The 15963-nt window shown below is 39.1% G+C and overlaps 1 protein-coding gene across 1 annotated transcript; it reads left to right on the forward strand.

Moving 5' to 3' along the window:
• Positions 1–256: 256 nt before the first annotated feature.
• tlr9 (toll-like receptor 9) lies at positions 257–10427 on the forward strand. Its single transcript, XM_064298253.1, has 4 exons — positions 257–537; positions 980–8292; positions 8848–8986; positions 9604–10427. Exons 1-2 carry the CDS (start codon positions 535–537, stop codon positions 4112–4114), a joined length of 3138 nt encoding a protein of 1045 aa, XP_064154323.1. The 5' UTR covers positions 257–534; the 3' UTR covers positions 4115–8292; positions 8848–8986; positions 9604–10427.
• The last annotated feature ends 5536 nt before the right edge of the window (positions 10428–15963 follow it).

The following is a 15963-nucleotide window of genomic DNA, read 5'->3' on the forward strand; positions in this document are numbered from 1 at the left end:
TCCATATCTCCTTTAATTTTGTACCCTGTATTGGAAGCTGGAAAACTAGGGACAACTACATGGTGTGAAGGTATTACTCCGTAATTATTTAGATAATTTAGCCTTCACACTGAGATATAAGTATTCAGAATATTTCATGAAACTGTGCATCAGTAAGAACCTGAGTCAAACTGTGTGTGTGTGTGTGTGTGGTGTGTGCATGTGTAGGGGGAGGAGTGTCAGATCGCATGAGTGAAAGGACTGCTAAATATAAATGATTACTTGAGGAACATTACTAAGTTTCACATCCTTTTTTTAAGCAATGGATTTTCAACATTACTTAAGTATATGGCCAACTACTTGTCTGACTTTCAGATTTACAGCATTTTAAATCTGTATTCTTGTTTTATTTGTCTAACTGATTCAATGCTAAATTCAGAAAAAGAGACAGCAGTCAACATACCTGAAGTGAGATTTTATAATCAGAGAACACGGACAACTTGGATTAGTCTACAGTGAAACAGCTGGTCACCCTTCTTGATCACAAAAATCCACATGGTAAGATAAATTTCTTTATGTTGTGATCCACTAATATGAATACTATATTGTTAATATGGTAAAGATTTGCTGTTAATATCATTAATTGTGAATATTATAATTATAAGTTTAATATGTGTAGATACATTTTACTTAACAGCAATTTTACATCCACTTATCTTTTTAAGTTCACCATTTAACTAAAAGTCTTAGTGCTAAACATATGGACAATCTGTGCATTAATCTGTATGAAGAAATTCCAAACAGGATAAATTATGAATTAATTGGCTGTGATTGTCCTGACCTAGAGCTGAACCAAGAGCCATTAACATTAAAATACACTGTAGACATTGCTCTGTTGAAATCGATTTGTCTGAATCAACATACACTTTTGCAGTGGTTATTTTATATATTGTGTATTTTTTGCATTGTTCACTGTGTATACTTGTATCACTTTTTTCAGGCACCATTAGCAAATGGAGTGTTTCTGCTCATCTTATGTCACTTGCTGACATCCATGAGGGCTGAAAACCCCATATTTTTTCCTTGTGAAAACAACACGGATTCAACAGTGGTGGACTGTAGTGAGAGAAATTTGACCCATGTGCCGTTAATCCTCAAGTCATCCTCTGTGCTATCCCTGAATTTGGATCGGAATAAAATTCAAAAGCTGGAGCGCCTTGCCTTTGCTGGAGTTTCCCAACTGCGGATCCTCATGATTAATTGGAACTGCCCCCCGGGTAGGCTGAGGGCCCTGGGTGTGCCTCCCTGTCACATGCAGATAGACCCAGAGGCCTTTACTGGCTTGAAGAACCTGACCAAGCTCTTCCTGGCAGGCAACAGTCTTATCCAAGTTCCTGCGTTGCCCGAACACCTGGAAGTACTGAGCATTGAGTATAATAAACTCTTCAATATCACTGAGCCTCTGGGGACCCCACTCCTCCAACAACTTTTTTTATCTAAAAACTGTTACTATGCCAATCCCTGTAACCAAACCTTTTTCATAGACAAGAAGATCTTCCAAGGTTTGCCGAACCTGTGGAATCTCACCTTAGGATTTAATAATATCACTGAGGTTCCCCCTGGTCTGCCTCCCTCCCTGGAAGTCCTGGACCTCAAAGAGAACAAAATTAGTGAGATCAATGAGCTGGCATTCGCAAACCTGTCAAAGCTCAGGAACCTCAACCTTGAGTGGAACTGTCAGCGCTGCGACCATGCAGCCCAGCCTTGCTTCCCATGCGCTAACAATGCCCCTATTAAGCTGTACCAGGGAACTTTCAGGAACCAGGTGCAGATCACCTCCCTGAGTCTAAGAGGGAACTCTCTCAGACACCTGCCAGACAAACTGTTCAGCAACCTGCAAAGCCTCAATTATTTGGACCTCTCTGATAATCTGCTGGCCTATGCAATCAGAAATGGTACCTTCTTCAAAGACCTGAAGAACGTCTCAACTCTCAACTTAATCTATAACTACGAACCCCGGAAAACATTCAAAAATCTTTCCCTCTCCCCTCACATCAGTGAAATGATTTCTTTGAAAAACCTCCTCCTCAGTGGCTACTTCTTCCATGAAGTGTCCTTAGAGGGAATCAAACCACTAATGAATCTCACACATTTAGAGAAATTGGATTTACGAATGAATTTTGTAAGTTCGTGTCATGTTGAAATTTTTAGGAAGATGAAGGCTTTGAAACATATAGTTCTTTCTCAGAACATGTTGGATTTTATGCAGCAATCCCATAATCCCAATTTCTGCCAGTCAGATCCCCCAAATCAGCAGATGGAAGATGCCATGATTATTTCTCCAAAAATAATTAACACAGAAAAAAACTATCAAGGATCACATGAGGATCATAATGATGATGATCATGTGAACCCAGAAATGTGGACCTTTTTTAAACGTTACTGCGACAGAAAGTTATTTTTTGACTTGTCCCTAAATAATATCCTTTCTCTGAGGGAAAGCACATTCAACGGCATGGAGGAGGTGTACTGTTTGGATTTGTCATTTAATTATTTAAGTCAGTCACTGAATGGAAAACAGTTTGTTCCCCTAAAGAACCTAGTCTATCTTAATATGTCATTTAATAGAATTGATTTCTACTATGATGGTGCTTTTCAAGAAGTGAGGGACACACTTAAGGTACTAGACCTCAGTCATAATGCATTTCATTTTTATATGAAAGGTATGGGTCATCGCTTTGAATTCATCCAAAATCTGACATCACTGGAAGCCCTGAGTCTGGCTGACAACAACATCGGAATACGTATCTCATCAAAACTGACAAGTTCCTCCCTCAATTATTTATTTTTTGCTGGCAACCGCCTAGACATAATGTGGGATACCAGGGGTGACCAGTACATCTTCTTTTTTAAAGAACTCACCAACCTGACCTATTTGGACATTTCCCGGAATAAGCTCATTTACTTCTCCCCTGAAGCCTTGTGTAACCTTCCAGAGAACCTTAGAACTCTGAAAGTCAGTGACAACGGGCTTCATTATTTCCCTTGGGGCAACCTTACAGTTCTCATCAACCTCTACAATCTGATCCTCAGTAGGAATTCCCTTAGTCAGCTGCCTAGTGATGTCATATTTGGTCCCAACCTGACATTCCTGGATTTGAGTTACAACAGTATCGGCCAGCTGCCTGAGGGCTTCTTCCAAGCAGCCACTTCACTGCGCTACCTCTTTCTGAATAACAACCAACTGAAGTTCCTTGATATCCAAAGCCCCCCATTTCAGTTTGATAGCTGCCTCCAGAAGGTGACACTTCATGATAACCCATTTGTGTGCAGCTGTGATACAGCCTGGCTCTCTGACTTTCTGAGGACCAGTCCCATTCAGTTTCCCAAACTCACCACCAACTTTAAGTGTGGATTCCCTGAGTCCCTGCAAGGAGAGAGTGTGTTGTCAATGGACCCTCGATCCTGCCAGGAAATATTCGGCAGTATTGGGTTCCTCTGCACATTCCTACTGACTATTGTGTTGACTGTTGTTCCCCTCCTTAAAAAACTGTATGGCTGGGACCTTTGGTATTGCATCCAGGTCTTTTGGGCTGGGCACAAAGGTTACTCCATGCTCCAGAACAACTCAAACCAGCATGATGCCTTTGTAGTGTTTGACACTAGAAATGTACCTGTAAGAGACTGGGTTTACAATGAGCTTGTGGTAAATTTAGAGGACAGGGGAATGAGGAGGTTCAGTCTCTGTCTGGAGGAGAGGGACTGGGTCCCTGGAGTTGCATGCATAGAGAATCTACACAATGCTGTAAACAACAGTAAGAAAACAGTGTTTGTGTTGACTAACAATGGTGCTGTCAATGGCACACTCAAACAGGCCTTCTACATGGTACAGCAACGGTTGCTAGATGAAAAAGTAGACGCAGTCATACTCGTGCTTCTGGATGAGGTTTTCCCAAAAATGAAATATATTAAAATGAGAAAGAGGCTCTGCAGGAAGTCAGTCATCTCATGGCCCAGGAACCCACATGCTCACCAACATTTCTGGAACAAAATGAGAGCAGCCTTGGCTGCAGATAACTACCGTTCTTATGATAAAAATATCAATGAAGGTTTCACATCCGGTGACTTGATCTAATCTTCATAAATGCACTGACAGTCAAAAATAATTACTCACCATGCACAGACAGGTTTAGGTATACTGAGGAGGGAATTTTGGTTAAAATAGCCCAAAGAATTTGAAGCCTTTCCTGAGTAGTGCTGATTATTGACAGTATATTTATGAGGCAATTAAGTTAACCATCAGTCATTGGGCTTTGATCCCATTGAAAAAAGTTTGAGCAATGTACAAGGTGTGAGAACTCTCTCACTAGAATCTGCTGGGAACTGTGCACTGCTAGAAACATCAGAAAAGATGCTATAGACTTTTCTCAACAAAAGTATATATATATATACTTACATGCATTTTTAAAATTTCACTGGGTTCATGAAATTTGTTTTAAAATGGTTAGTTGTGATTAATTACGATTTTAATAGTCATAAGCGTTTAACCATTGTGAGTCATTTATCACCTGCTTTACTGAAATGAAAATGACTCTTTCAGTTCTTTTATTTTGTGTTTTCACTAAAAAGGAAATGAAAATGATTTACATTTCAAGACTGTCATGCCAGGTGTGTTCAGGAGTTTCCCCACTGCTTTAATGACTGTTTATCGAGTGACAGTTTTTTTGGATTTAGGCCCTTTAACTTGTTTCTCTAATTGAGTGTCATCTTGCTATTTTTCATTAATACAATTAACAGAGAAATAGTTCTATTTTATTTAAAGCCATACAGATCACAGTGAAGGTATACATTTTTTCCTTTTATGGACTACCACAAACTCAATTCTCAACTCATAGAGGACCGGGAATGGTACACAAGAAATTGGTTTATTTTGCTGATGGATAAATGTTTGTTCTTTTTGTGAGAGTATTTTATGGAAGCATTTGTGCTTTAATTTCTGTAATTATTACTGTACATGCTTGCTTGTATCTGGGACACTTCACTTTCTTTTTAGGTTAAGAGGTTTAGGTAAAGATTCTTCTTAGTTAATTCTCATTGTTTTGCTGAATATACAGTATGGTCAGATGAGAGCAAAATTGAACTTTTAGACCATGCACTCCAACCGTGGATTTGGTGTCGGGAGAACACATTGAAAAGGGCGTCATATTCACAGTCAAATATGGCAGTGCATCTCTGATGTTATGGGGCTGTTTTGCTGGTCCTGGGGGTCTCGTTAAGGTAAAGTACCAAGCCATTTTCATTAAATGATTTGCCCTGGTATCCCTTCCAGGAACCTCAAACTTGGCACAAAAGCGTCTTTAAATAAGACAGTGATCCACAACATACATCACTATCCACCGAGAAATGGTTGCTGTTCAAAAATGTTTTGCAATGGCCTGCACATTCTCAAGTCTTGTTCCCAATCAAAGGGTCTGAAGGATCTTGAAAGAAAATGTGGAGGAAAGGTCAGAGGTGGTATTATCCTTGTGAAGGATAGGGTACACAATGTTCTGATATTTTTGTGAAAATGTGTTATATATTCTTTGTTCATCTTTATCTTTAAATTAGAAAAAAAAAAAACTACAGTTGTAGTGTAAGAGAAATAAATATATGTGTACATCTAACTGTAAAATAAGTACACATGTTTGTTGAATCCAGTCCAATGATTCATCTGCTTTTTATCGACAATTTCTGGTTACAATTTTTGTTTGTATAAAATTTTTTAGAAGGCACTTGGGAGTAAATATATGTGAACAGTACAGTATTACACAAATGTACTGCATGGGAATGTATTCCGTAGCATTGAAATGGCAAAAAACTTTGAAGGGCAAGACCATAAATGAATGAAATCACAAATTGTGCAGAATTCTATGGATGGTAAAGCAATGCTGAAACAGGTTGAATAAATCTATCAAATATACACCAGTAGAGGGCAGCAAAACAACCAACTGTATCGGCCTGTGCAAATTCAAACAGGCTTTAAATATTTATTTAAAAATAAGCATTACTAATAAACCTAACAGACACAAGTTCCTGGAGACAGACCCAACAATACTAACACAACCCAATATCCAATTGAAATTGATAGTTAAAGTCACAGTTTTTTACCCCTTTTTTCTCCTTTCTTTCCCAGCCTTTAAAAAACTGCAAGACAACATTTATGTACACAATAATGTTTGATAATAAAATAGTTTAGTGCTTGGCCAATGTGCTTGGCTACTGAGGTTATTTCTTTTCTTTTTTTTTAAGTTAACTGAAAAGCAAGACAGATGTCACTTTCAGTTCTGTGGGTTACTTGATTGAACAACATAGAAAAGTAGAAAATACTATGCAGTTTCCTTTCTTCAACTTCATATAATGGATAACAAAAAACAGTGGGGAAATTTTAAGACTGTGCTCAATTTAACACACAATGCCAAATTATTTTGACATAGTGTGCAGGGTTTGCATATCAAGACACTTTATTGACACTTTATTTATAGATACAGGGTTATCTTCACTTCTCCATTTTATCTTCGGTAACAACAGCTGCAAGTAAGCATCCTTTACCAGACATCTTTTTGCCATTGTTCACATGTGACTAAAAGGCTGTCTGAGTGAGCACTCACAGACTTTGGTACTAAGTGCTCCTTACCAGGTGCTGTAATTTATGCAAGTATAGAGTTAGAAGCAAGGCCCCATGGCAATCTGCACAAATATTAGGAGAAGTGAAACAGCAAACAGTCAGAACTATTCAGCTGATTTGACCCACAAAACCCTCTGAAACAGGTGTCTAATTGTACTGGCCTTCTGTGAAGGTAATGGCTTGTTTGTTCTGACAAGACGATGTGGAGGTGGGTAGGGTCCCTTCTCTCAGAATTTAAATGACTCTCTGCTCTCACACTTCCTCTGCTGCCAAGCATGAGATGTGTGGGGTGTGTATGTCTGAGAGAGAGAGAGAGTTTATATTATAATAAATATAATATCAGTTTTGTTCTTCACACTTTTATTCATGTTATTAGTTTCTGTTTTACAATATGTGACTATGTTTATTATTATTATTATTATTATTATAGTGTTATGGAACTTGTTACATATTGTTTATGTGGTTTCTATGTTTCTGTGTCTCTTACATGTGTTGCTTTGGCAATGTGACTGTAATTGTCCTGCCAATAAAGCTAATTTGAATTGAAATCAAGAGAGAGAGAGAAAGCTAGCTTGTGTGTGTGTGTGTGTGTGTGTGTGTGTGTGTGTGCGTATGTGCGCGTGTGCACATGTGCCCATGCATGCGTGACATGTGTGCCAGGGGTGTGAGGGAACTTGTTCAGACCAAAGCAATTAACTATGCCAGCCTGAACAGGAAGTGGTGTAACACAGAGATGAGTCAGAGACCAGTGGCTTGATTAATGCCTTTAGGAAGAGCTAATTTAGAGCAATATCCCAAGAGGCACACCTGTTTGTTCAAATCAAATAGGATAGATAGGATATTTTTTTAAAAGGGACAAAGAGAAGATGTTATGTTTTGGTATAATTTTGAGACACGTATTATACCAAAAAAAAGAAGCTATGTTTTGGTATAATTTTGAGACACATAATTTTGAGACACATATAGGGTGGGGTTTCTTGTCTGGTTTTTACATTGCTTCTATATTTGCACTTCAGGTGATTTGATTACAAATTACAGCAGTTATCTTCTAACTGTCTAAAATTGAATTGAATTAATAACTGAGGAAACTCCTTTGAGTTACTCTGATCTTGTCACATTGATTTTAAATTTTCATTGAAGCAATGCACAGATAAAATTGCTCTTTTGAACATAATAGGACATTTGTTCACAATGATCACTACATTGAAATAGCCCCTAAAACTGTATAGTTATCATTAGAATTAGTATAACCAATGAAATATATGCGATTCCTTACAATAATATAACTAAGTGCTATTTAATAAGTAAAAAATACTTTATATGTAAATATACTTACAAATTATATACAGACATAACAGTGTCTTTAAGCAATCATGGGCTCAGTGGTACTGACAAAGATACAACAAATATTATCGATTCACTGTGGTGTAAGACAGTGTCATCATTACTTTCAGCATTAGTGTACTTATCACAATACTTCTTCTCTTGCAGCATAAAATGTTTCCTGCAAGGCACAGCTGGCCTGTGCAGAATGGACGAGACTCTGTATTTCACCAAAGGCACACCCTCATCAAGTGTGACACCCCAAATAATGCACACTGAGGGAGATGACTGAAGGGCAGGTGACTGTCTGGTGAGAAGGCCACAAGGTCAGTGTGCAATGATACCGGATTCTTCCTTCCCTGATCACAGACTCCATTTCCCCAAAGGCTTCCTCATCGGCTGGAGAAGTGAATTACTTACTTTTGATTAATCAGCTCTGTCACACATCATGGACACTTTTGTCCGAGTCACTCTGAAGCAACAGGTTTTCCTTGCTGCCAGAGCAGTGAGTCTGCTGTGAAAAAATGCTTTGTGATAATAATAATAATAATAATAGTAATAATAATAATTGTTTATTTATTTATCTATTTATTTATATTTTTACAAGTATTGTTGTGTATTGTGTATTGTTCATTGTGCTTCTTTGGCAATAGTGTTTGGTTTCCATTAATGCCAACAAAGCCATTTGAATTAGAATTTTAGTAAGAAAGAGCAAGAAGAAGTGTGTGTGTGTGTGTGTGTGTGTCAGGGGACCCACAGGGAAGCAGTGTGCTTCAGTAAAAAGGCTTGTTGGGCTTCTGGACTGAGTACGGTGGGTCTATTTATAATGTCATCCACTGTCTACCCTATCCCACCAACCCCCCACCCCTCCCCTCATGTAGCTGATTTATGGGAGGCTTTTAGCTGCTGTGATTTCATGGTAATTCCGGGGAAGTGACGGGCAGACCTCGGCAGCAGTGAAGCCAGTCATACTGCAGTGGGGGCACCAGTGGGGAATGGATTAAGAGGGCAAGATGTAAGGTGAGAGGAGTTACTGCTACACAAGAGGAGCACTGTAATATCCTAGATTGGGTGTGTGACAGGCAGTGATTCAGCTCAACAGGCAGAGACAGAGCTCTGCTCTAAACACACACCTCTGCCCATGCACTTTTTTATCTTTGTCACAGATAGAGTTCATATTTCAAAACTGGCTAAGAATAAAAAAAATTATTAACAGTATAAAAATCACTGCCATGAACAAGACATCTGGGGTATCTGGTGTTTCTTGGTATTTGGTGTGTGCAGGGTCTGGCACAGTATTGTGAACCATTGCCTTTAGATTAGACGTTGGATATTTTTTGTAACATATTTAAGTTCACTGGACTCTGTAGCAGTGGAAACACGTTCCTGTGGTAGTCTGACGGAAAAATCTGGGTTTGGTGAATGCCAGGAGGATGCTACCTGCTCAAATGCATAGTGCCAACTGTAAAGTTTGGTGGAGAAGGAATAATGGTCTGGGGCTGTTTTGATGGTTTGAGCTAGGCCCCTTAGTTCCAGTGAAGAGAAATCTTAATGCTACAGTATGCAATGACATTCTAAAGAATTGTGTGTTTCCAAATTTGTGGCAACAGTTTGAGGAAGGCTCTTCCTTGTTTCAGAATGGCAATGCCCCTGTGCACAAATTGAGGTCCATAAAGAAATGGTTAGCTGAGTTTGGTGTGGAAGAACTTGACAGGGCTCAGACCTCAAACCCACTGAACACCTTTGGGATGAATCAGAACGCCGACTGCGACTCAGGCCTTATCGCCCAACATCAGTGCATGACCTCATCAATGCTCTTGTGGCTGAATGGAAGAGAATCCCCGCAGCCATGTTCCAAAATCTTGTGGAAAGCCATCCCAGAAGAGTAGAGGCTGTTATAGCAGCAAAGGGGGAACCAACTCCATATTAATTCCCATGGTTTTAGAATGGGATATTCAACAAGCACATATGGATGTGATGTTCAGGTGTCCACATACTTTTGGCCATGTAGTGTATATTGGATATATGTAACAGGAATATTTATAAATGTGTGTGTGTGTGTGTGTGTGTCTATTTGTGTGTGCGTCTATAGTATGCATCTTTTCTGATCTTTTCAGTACCATTAAAAATATACATCTACAGGATGTTTGGTGACATAATTACAGCAGTAGCAAAATGTCCAGTTGTTGAAAACTTTATTCTGAACATGATGTGCATGTCTGAATGCAAAACACAAAATATGGCACATTTTTACAGTTGAGTTCTTAAGCCCCTCTGATTGTGCTATAATTTAGTCCCAGCACTTAGTCATGCTATAGGCCTGGAGGCCCTCTGCTTTCATTCTTACCATAAAGCTTTTTCTTATGGCTTTTTGTTGCTATTTTTAGGTAAAGTATTCTGTTTAATACTGGCAATCGAGCAATGAGGCTGCGTGAGCTAATAGGATCCCTGCACACATACAGTAAGATGTGGCGTCTAGTTACTGCGAAAACACGCTGGTCCATTTTGCTGAGAAGCAACTATCTGCCATCATGAAAACTAATCGCTGGCTTTTACGTTATTTTAATTGACATCTTGGCCAGTGTTGACTGGATGTTTTTTCCTTGGCTAATTAATTTACTGAGATTAGACATTATTTTGGCTTGCTCTTTGGGAGGCTGTGGCTCTGTGGTAGGTAATCTGTGGACTGTTGCCGCAGAGTCAGTGTAGAAATGCAGATGCTGGTTCAGATTCAGCACCATGCGCTGTCCACCATGACTTTCTGGCTTCATATTTGCTGAATTCAACAATCATGCAGCAATCAAAGCACTATGCAGCCCACACACCTAAACAGGAAAACACTCATTTCAAATGGAGGGGTGGGGTTCTGTGTAGTTTGTAGTCTGTGTCTTAACATTGTACTTGTTTTCAATCTTTTTGATGAAGAAACATTAAGTACCCTGTGTATATATTTATATACCCTACATATATATGCATGCATGAATGAACAATTTCATGATTATTTCTGATCCTTTAAATGGAAACTAGTATTGCTTTTGTTTTTGGCAGAAAAACAAACAGGCCAATAGAAAGATAACAGTCATCTCAGTGGTCACTGGTAAGTCTATCATATTTTCTAACATAACACCCTGAGAGGTCAGAAACATTACATGACCAGTGCTCATGACTAAGGTTCATTATCCACTGTGATGTAAGGGAGCTCAGCTCAGGTGATTTACAGAAAGGCACAAAGGTAGACAAGTCAGGACAGACAGCAGGCTATGGTTCTGTTAACCCTATAGGGAAGGAGGCCACCTGTGATTTACTGTCAGAGTATATTTTACAGAGGATACGGTCTCCTCTGATCTACTGAGATTCAGTCTCCTTTCATTACTGTACTTGCTCTACAGTTCATCTGATACAGTTCATCTGACACATATGACTGGTTGATGTGTTCACAAAGACTTTTTTTGTCTTTGCATAGTGTGTGATTACTGCTCTGTGGTCAGTGGAGCTTAATGAGCCTGAAATGAAATGAAAGGCTGCTTGGCTGTAAGCTGGGACATGGTTTATTCAGGGTTCTGCAGTGTTTGAGGCTCAATTGAATAGCAAAACCACTAGGATGCCATTCAGTTTGTAGAAATTCAGAAGCTGTCCTAATAAGCAGACTAGATGACACTTGCATGCTTATGCACTTGGCGTGTGCATTCATGTGCTTAGCATAATTGCACATTTGTGCACTTTATCCAGATTTACTCTAAAACTGCGTTGGAGCGGTATTTGGTACACAGACCGACAATGCACAAATTGGTGACAATTATTGTTAACACCAGTCACGAGGTTGCTAGCTTGTGTGTTCACTGGAGAAAATGCCGAAGAAAAATGTTTGCAAAGATTAAAATATTGTAACTTTTTATTTTATCAGGGGTGTAAAAAGTGGGGGGGATAAGGGGGACATCCAAATATTGAAAACAGCTAAACTTTAGCCTCTCCCCCCTCAATAATTGTACTGAAAAAAGAAGAAAAAAAATGCTCGTCATGTACTATTTTGAGTGTTCCACTGCACAGACTCCAGGGCTGGCTTCTGTGTCATTTTATCAGCCCGAGCAGAAATCCCCAGGAAGGCATTTTGGAAAAGACCTTGGAGGTATTTCAGGAATCAGCCTTGTGTGTGTATTTTCTCCTTGATTGTATCTGAGGTAATCTCCTAGAGCTGTCTCATAGGCTGTTTACCTGTTATGTCCTGCAGTTATTTCCTGGGAAATTCTGCAGGGATTAATAGGCAGCATTAATAGGCAGCATGTGGTGTGGTGGTTCAGACTATCGATCCCTTAATGGGGCACCCTTGGTGTGAAATCTTGGCTTGCCATCACTGTTGTATTCTTCCGCTGTATACTTTACCTCAAGTGTTCCAGTTGTAAAACTAGAAATGTTATTAAGTGCCTTGTGTCTAATAGAGAAATTATTCAGTTGCTGTGGACACAAACTTTTGTGAAGCATATACTGTATTTATTCACATTATAGAACAGAGCAGTATTTGATAATGTAATTCCTACATGCAATTCTTACATGGTTCACCCAATATAAATGAATGAAAACACCCAGAAATTAAAGCTGACACTGAAAGTCTCCACTTTGACCTCTGTGATGCCAGGATGGGAATTGGAGTGCTGCCCACCAGGGGGCAGCACTAGCCCTACAGACAGGTATGGCTGCAGCTGTGATTTATTGCAATCACATCAGCCGTGGCCAATTACCTGATTATGGGTTCTATAAGAGGCCTAGCTTCCAGGCCTAGGAGGAGGAGTGTTTTGAGGGCATTTAGGAGCTTGGTGATGCACAGGGTGGTGAGTTTGTTCAAGTGTTTTTGTTATCCCTTTTTTTGAGGAGTTTGGTTGCCAGGTTGGCCTTTTTTGCGTGTTTCTGAAGCTTTGTATTGTTTTGGAGTGTTGACCAATAAAAGGCAGTAAACAAAAAATCCCTGTCTGTTCACCACGTGAGCAGTGTCCACCCCCAGCCCTGCCTCACACCTCACATTCATTGTTTCATTTCAAATCCAATTGGCCGGAGTACAGAGCCAAAGTAACAAAAAATGTGTCACTTTTCAAATGCAGTATATGGCTAAAAGTATGTGGACACCTGACATCCCACATCTCATCCAAAATTATGGGCATTAATAAGGAGTTGGTCTGCCCTTTGCTGGTATAACAACTTCCACTCTTCTGGGAAGCCTTTATACTAGATGTTGGAGCATTTGTTATCCTTCCACATCCATGAGTTTGGTCAGACATGAAATTGGAAACCTGCACAGTGACAAAAAATATCCTATAAACTGTCGCCTTAATGGCTTTTTAAGGCCCAGGAGGAACGTGCTTCAATACACAACCTATTTTTCCTCTTTAGGTCTCATTCAGGGAACAAGGCCATCTTATTATTGATTTACAAGTGAGTTGGAAATGTAAGTTTAATTGTTACTTTTGTGCGAGAAGACGGAAAGAAGCTTCACTGTACAAGTTCCATTTTCCAGGACATATCGGAGTCGTGAAAGGGCAAAAAACAACATGCTGGCACATGTCCTGTTCTACTTGTCTGTATGAGTTCTGTGTCTTTATTTATTAATAGATTTATGCTATTAATAATAAATATGCTCCACTTCACAAATGGATCTTCATCATTGCAATGCTGCCCTTGAATGAAAAAGATCACTTGCCGGCCTCTCTGCCTATGTCTAGTCAAAATCAACACAAGACAAATATATTCTCAAGTTAAGATAATCTTCATTGATTAGTTAAGTAATCAAAATGTAGTCACAGTGTCATTTTGAAAAGAAAACAAAGTTAATATATTTGTCTTCATTAAGAGGGATTTGTATATTTGCCCCCCCCCACCCCCCCACCCCCCACCTCAGATATTGCTGTTGTTAATATTTTGATTTAAACAGATCTGTACTGTAGGTGCTGAGATTATTCTGGTATTTGATGCTGTGATAATGGGCATGTTAGAGACTAAAGAAGGAAGTTGAATAGTGCTAGAGTCCTGGGGATAGGGATCCCTCAGGACTATGGGACCCAACACAATTGTTGCGGTCGCGACACATGTTTACTCTGATTTGGACAGTCAGACACACGTTTGTGTGATAAACACAGAATGATAAATGCCATTTAATACATTACAAAAAACGTATAAATTAGTACATTGCTTAATTTTTAATATAAAGATGTAACTACTTTGTGAATATCATTTATTATTCATTCATTCATTCATTCATTCATTCATTCATCCAAAAATCTGGTTGGTCCATTTACGACTGCATGACGTATAGGGCTATGGTTTGTTTAATTTTGAGGACGCGGTTTAAGTGTCTATCCTGTAACTCCATTAATGTGTCTATTCTGAAACTGTGTCGCTTTCATCCCCTTGGTGACTCTTCTTAGCATTCATCACTGCAGCAGCAAACATGCAACAAACACTTCTGAAATCTGAACCCAAACCACAGGCTTTGTAGCCACACATAAAAGAGCGCCACGCCCAGAAACATCCCAAACACATTTTAGAATAACAAATACAGGTAAAAGGTGCCCAAATTCAGCAAAACTAAGGAAAGACATAGATTGCCAGTGCATCATAGATATGCCTTAGCATGGTTATTTTATAATATTTTCAAGTAAATAATCCTGCATAGTCTGCCTTTAATGTAAAGGTTAACAATTCTGAGGAGTTAGCCTAATGCTCCTGCTTTCTGCTGTGTGCACTTTAGGCCTGAGTTTTGCACAGCAGACTGAATCGCAAAGCCCAGGAGGCACAGAGGTTTGCATGTTCACTTTCTCCTGGGACTCGTCAGGGACCACAGTGCCTGCGACAAGTATATTTCCACTCACTGGGTCTTTCATTCAACTGAGAGTGACGATGAACAGTCAGCGGGGACAGCCCAAGTCCCATCATCAAATGTTCCATCTAATCTCAATAGCCATACTCTTATGGGTTGTTTCATTTTCTCTGGATAGTCATTATTTTTAGAGCTGGATAATAATAATAATAATAATAATAATAATAATAATAATAAACTTGTATAGCACCTTATCACCTGCTTTACTGAAGTGAAGATAAAAATGACTCTTTCATTTTCTATTTTCACTGAAGTGGAAAATATTTTGACAATCATATCAGGAGTGTTTAGGAGTTGTTTCATAAATGAAAAAGGAAGAGGGAAAGCTGTGCCCACAGGCCCGACTGCTTTAATGACTGTTTATTCAGTGACAGTATTTTTATACTTCATTTTATACTTCTATTTTAATTAAAGCCATACAGAGCATAATGAATGTATGCATTATTTCTCTTCTGGACCACCACAATGCAATTCTGAACTCCCACAGAGGACAGAGAATGGCACAAAAGTAATATTTCTATTTTGCTGAAGCATATATATTATATTTGTCCTTTTCATGGGAGTGCTTTATGTAAACATTTCTGTTTCATCTCTGTAGTTAAAGTGCTTACATCTAGGACATTTTCATTTATTTTTAGGTTAAGGTTTAGGTTAGGATTCTTCTTTGGCAAATTCTCATTGTCTTGCTGAACTTTGATCAGACTCAGCTGTTAGATGAGAGCAGAACTGAACATTTTGGCCATGCACACCAACAGTAGATTTGGTGTTGGAAGAACAGATATAAAAGGGCATCATGCCCACAGTTAAATATGATGGTGCATCTTTGATGCTATGAGGGGCTGTTTTACTGGTCCTGGGGGTCTTGTTAAGGTCAATGGAACCATGAACTGCACAAGTACCAAGCCAATTTCACTAAAAGACATTTCTTGGTCTCCCTGCCAGGAAGCTTAAATTTGACTCTTTCAACAGGACAATGATCCACAACATACATCAATATCAACAGAAAAATGGTTACCTGTTCATAAAATATTTCGCGATGGCCACCTCAGTCTCGAGAATCTATGCTGGAAAAGTCAAAGCATGTTCACCAATCACATAAAACACTATGCAAGATGATACATTGGCATTATCC

Source organism: Anguilla rostrata, chromosome 11, assembly GCF_018555375.3.
Source record: "Anguilla rostrata isolate EN2019 chromosome 11, ASM1855537v3, whole genome shotgun sequence".
Taxonomy (NCBI): domain Eukaryota; kingdom Metazoa; phylum Chordata; class Actinopteri; order Anguilliformes; family Anguillidae; genus Anguilla; species Anguilla rostrata.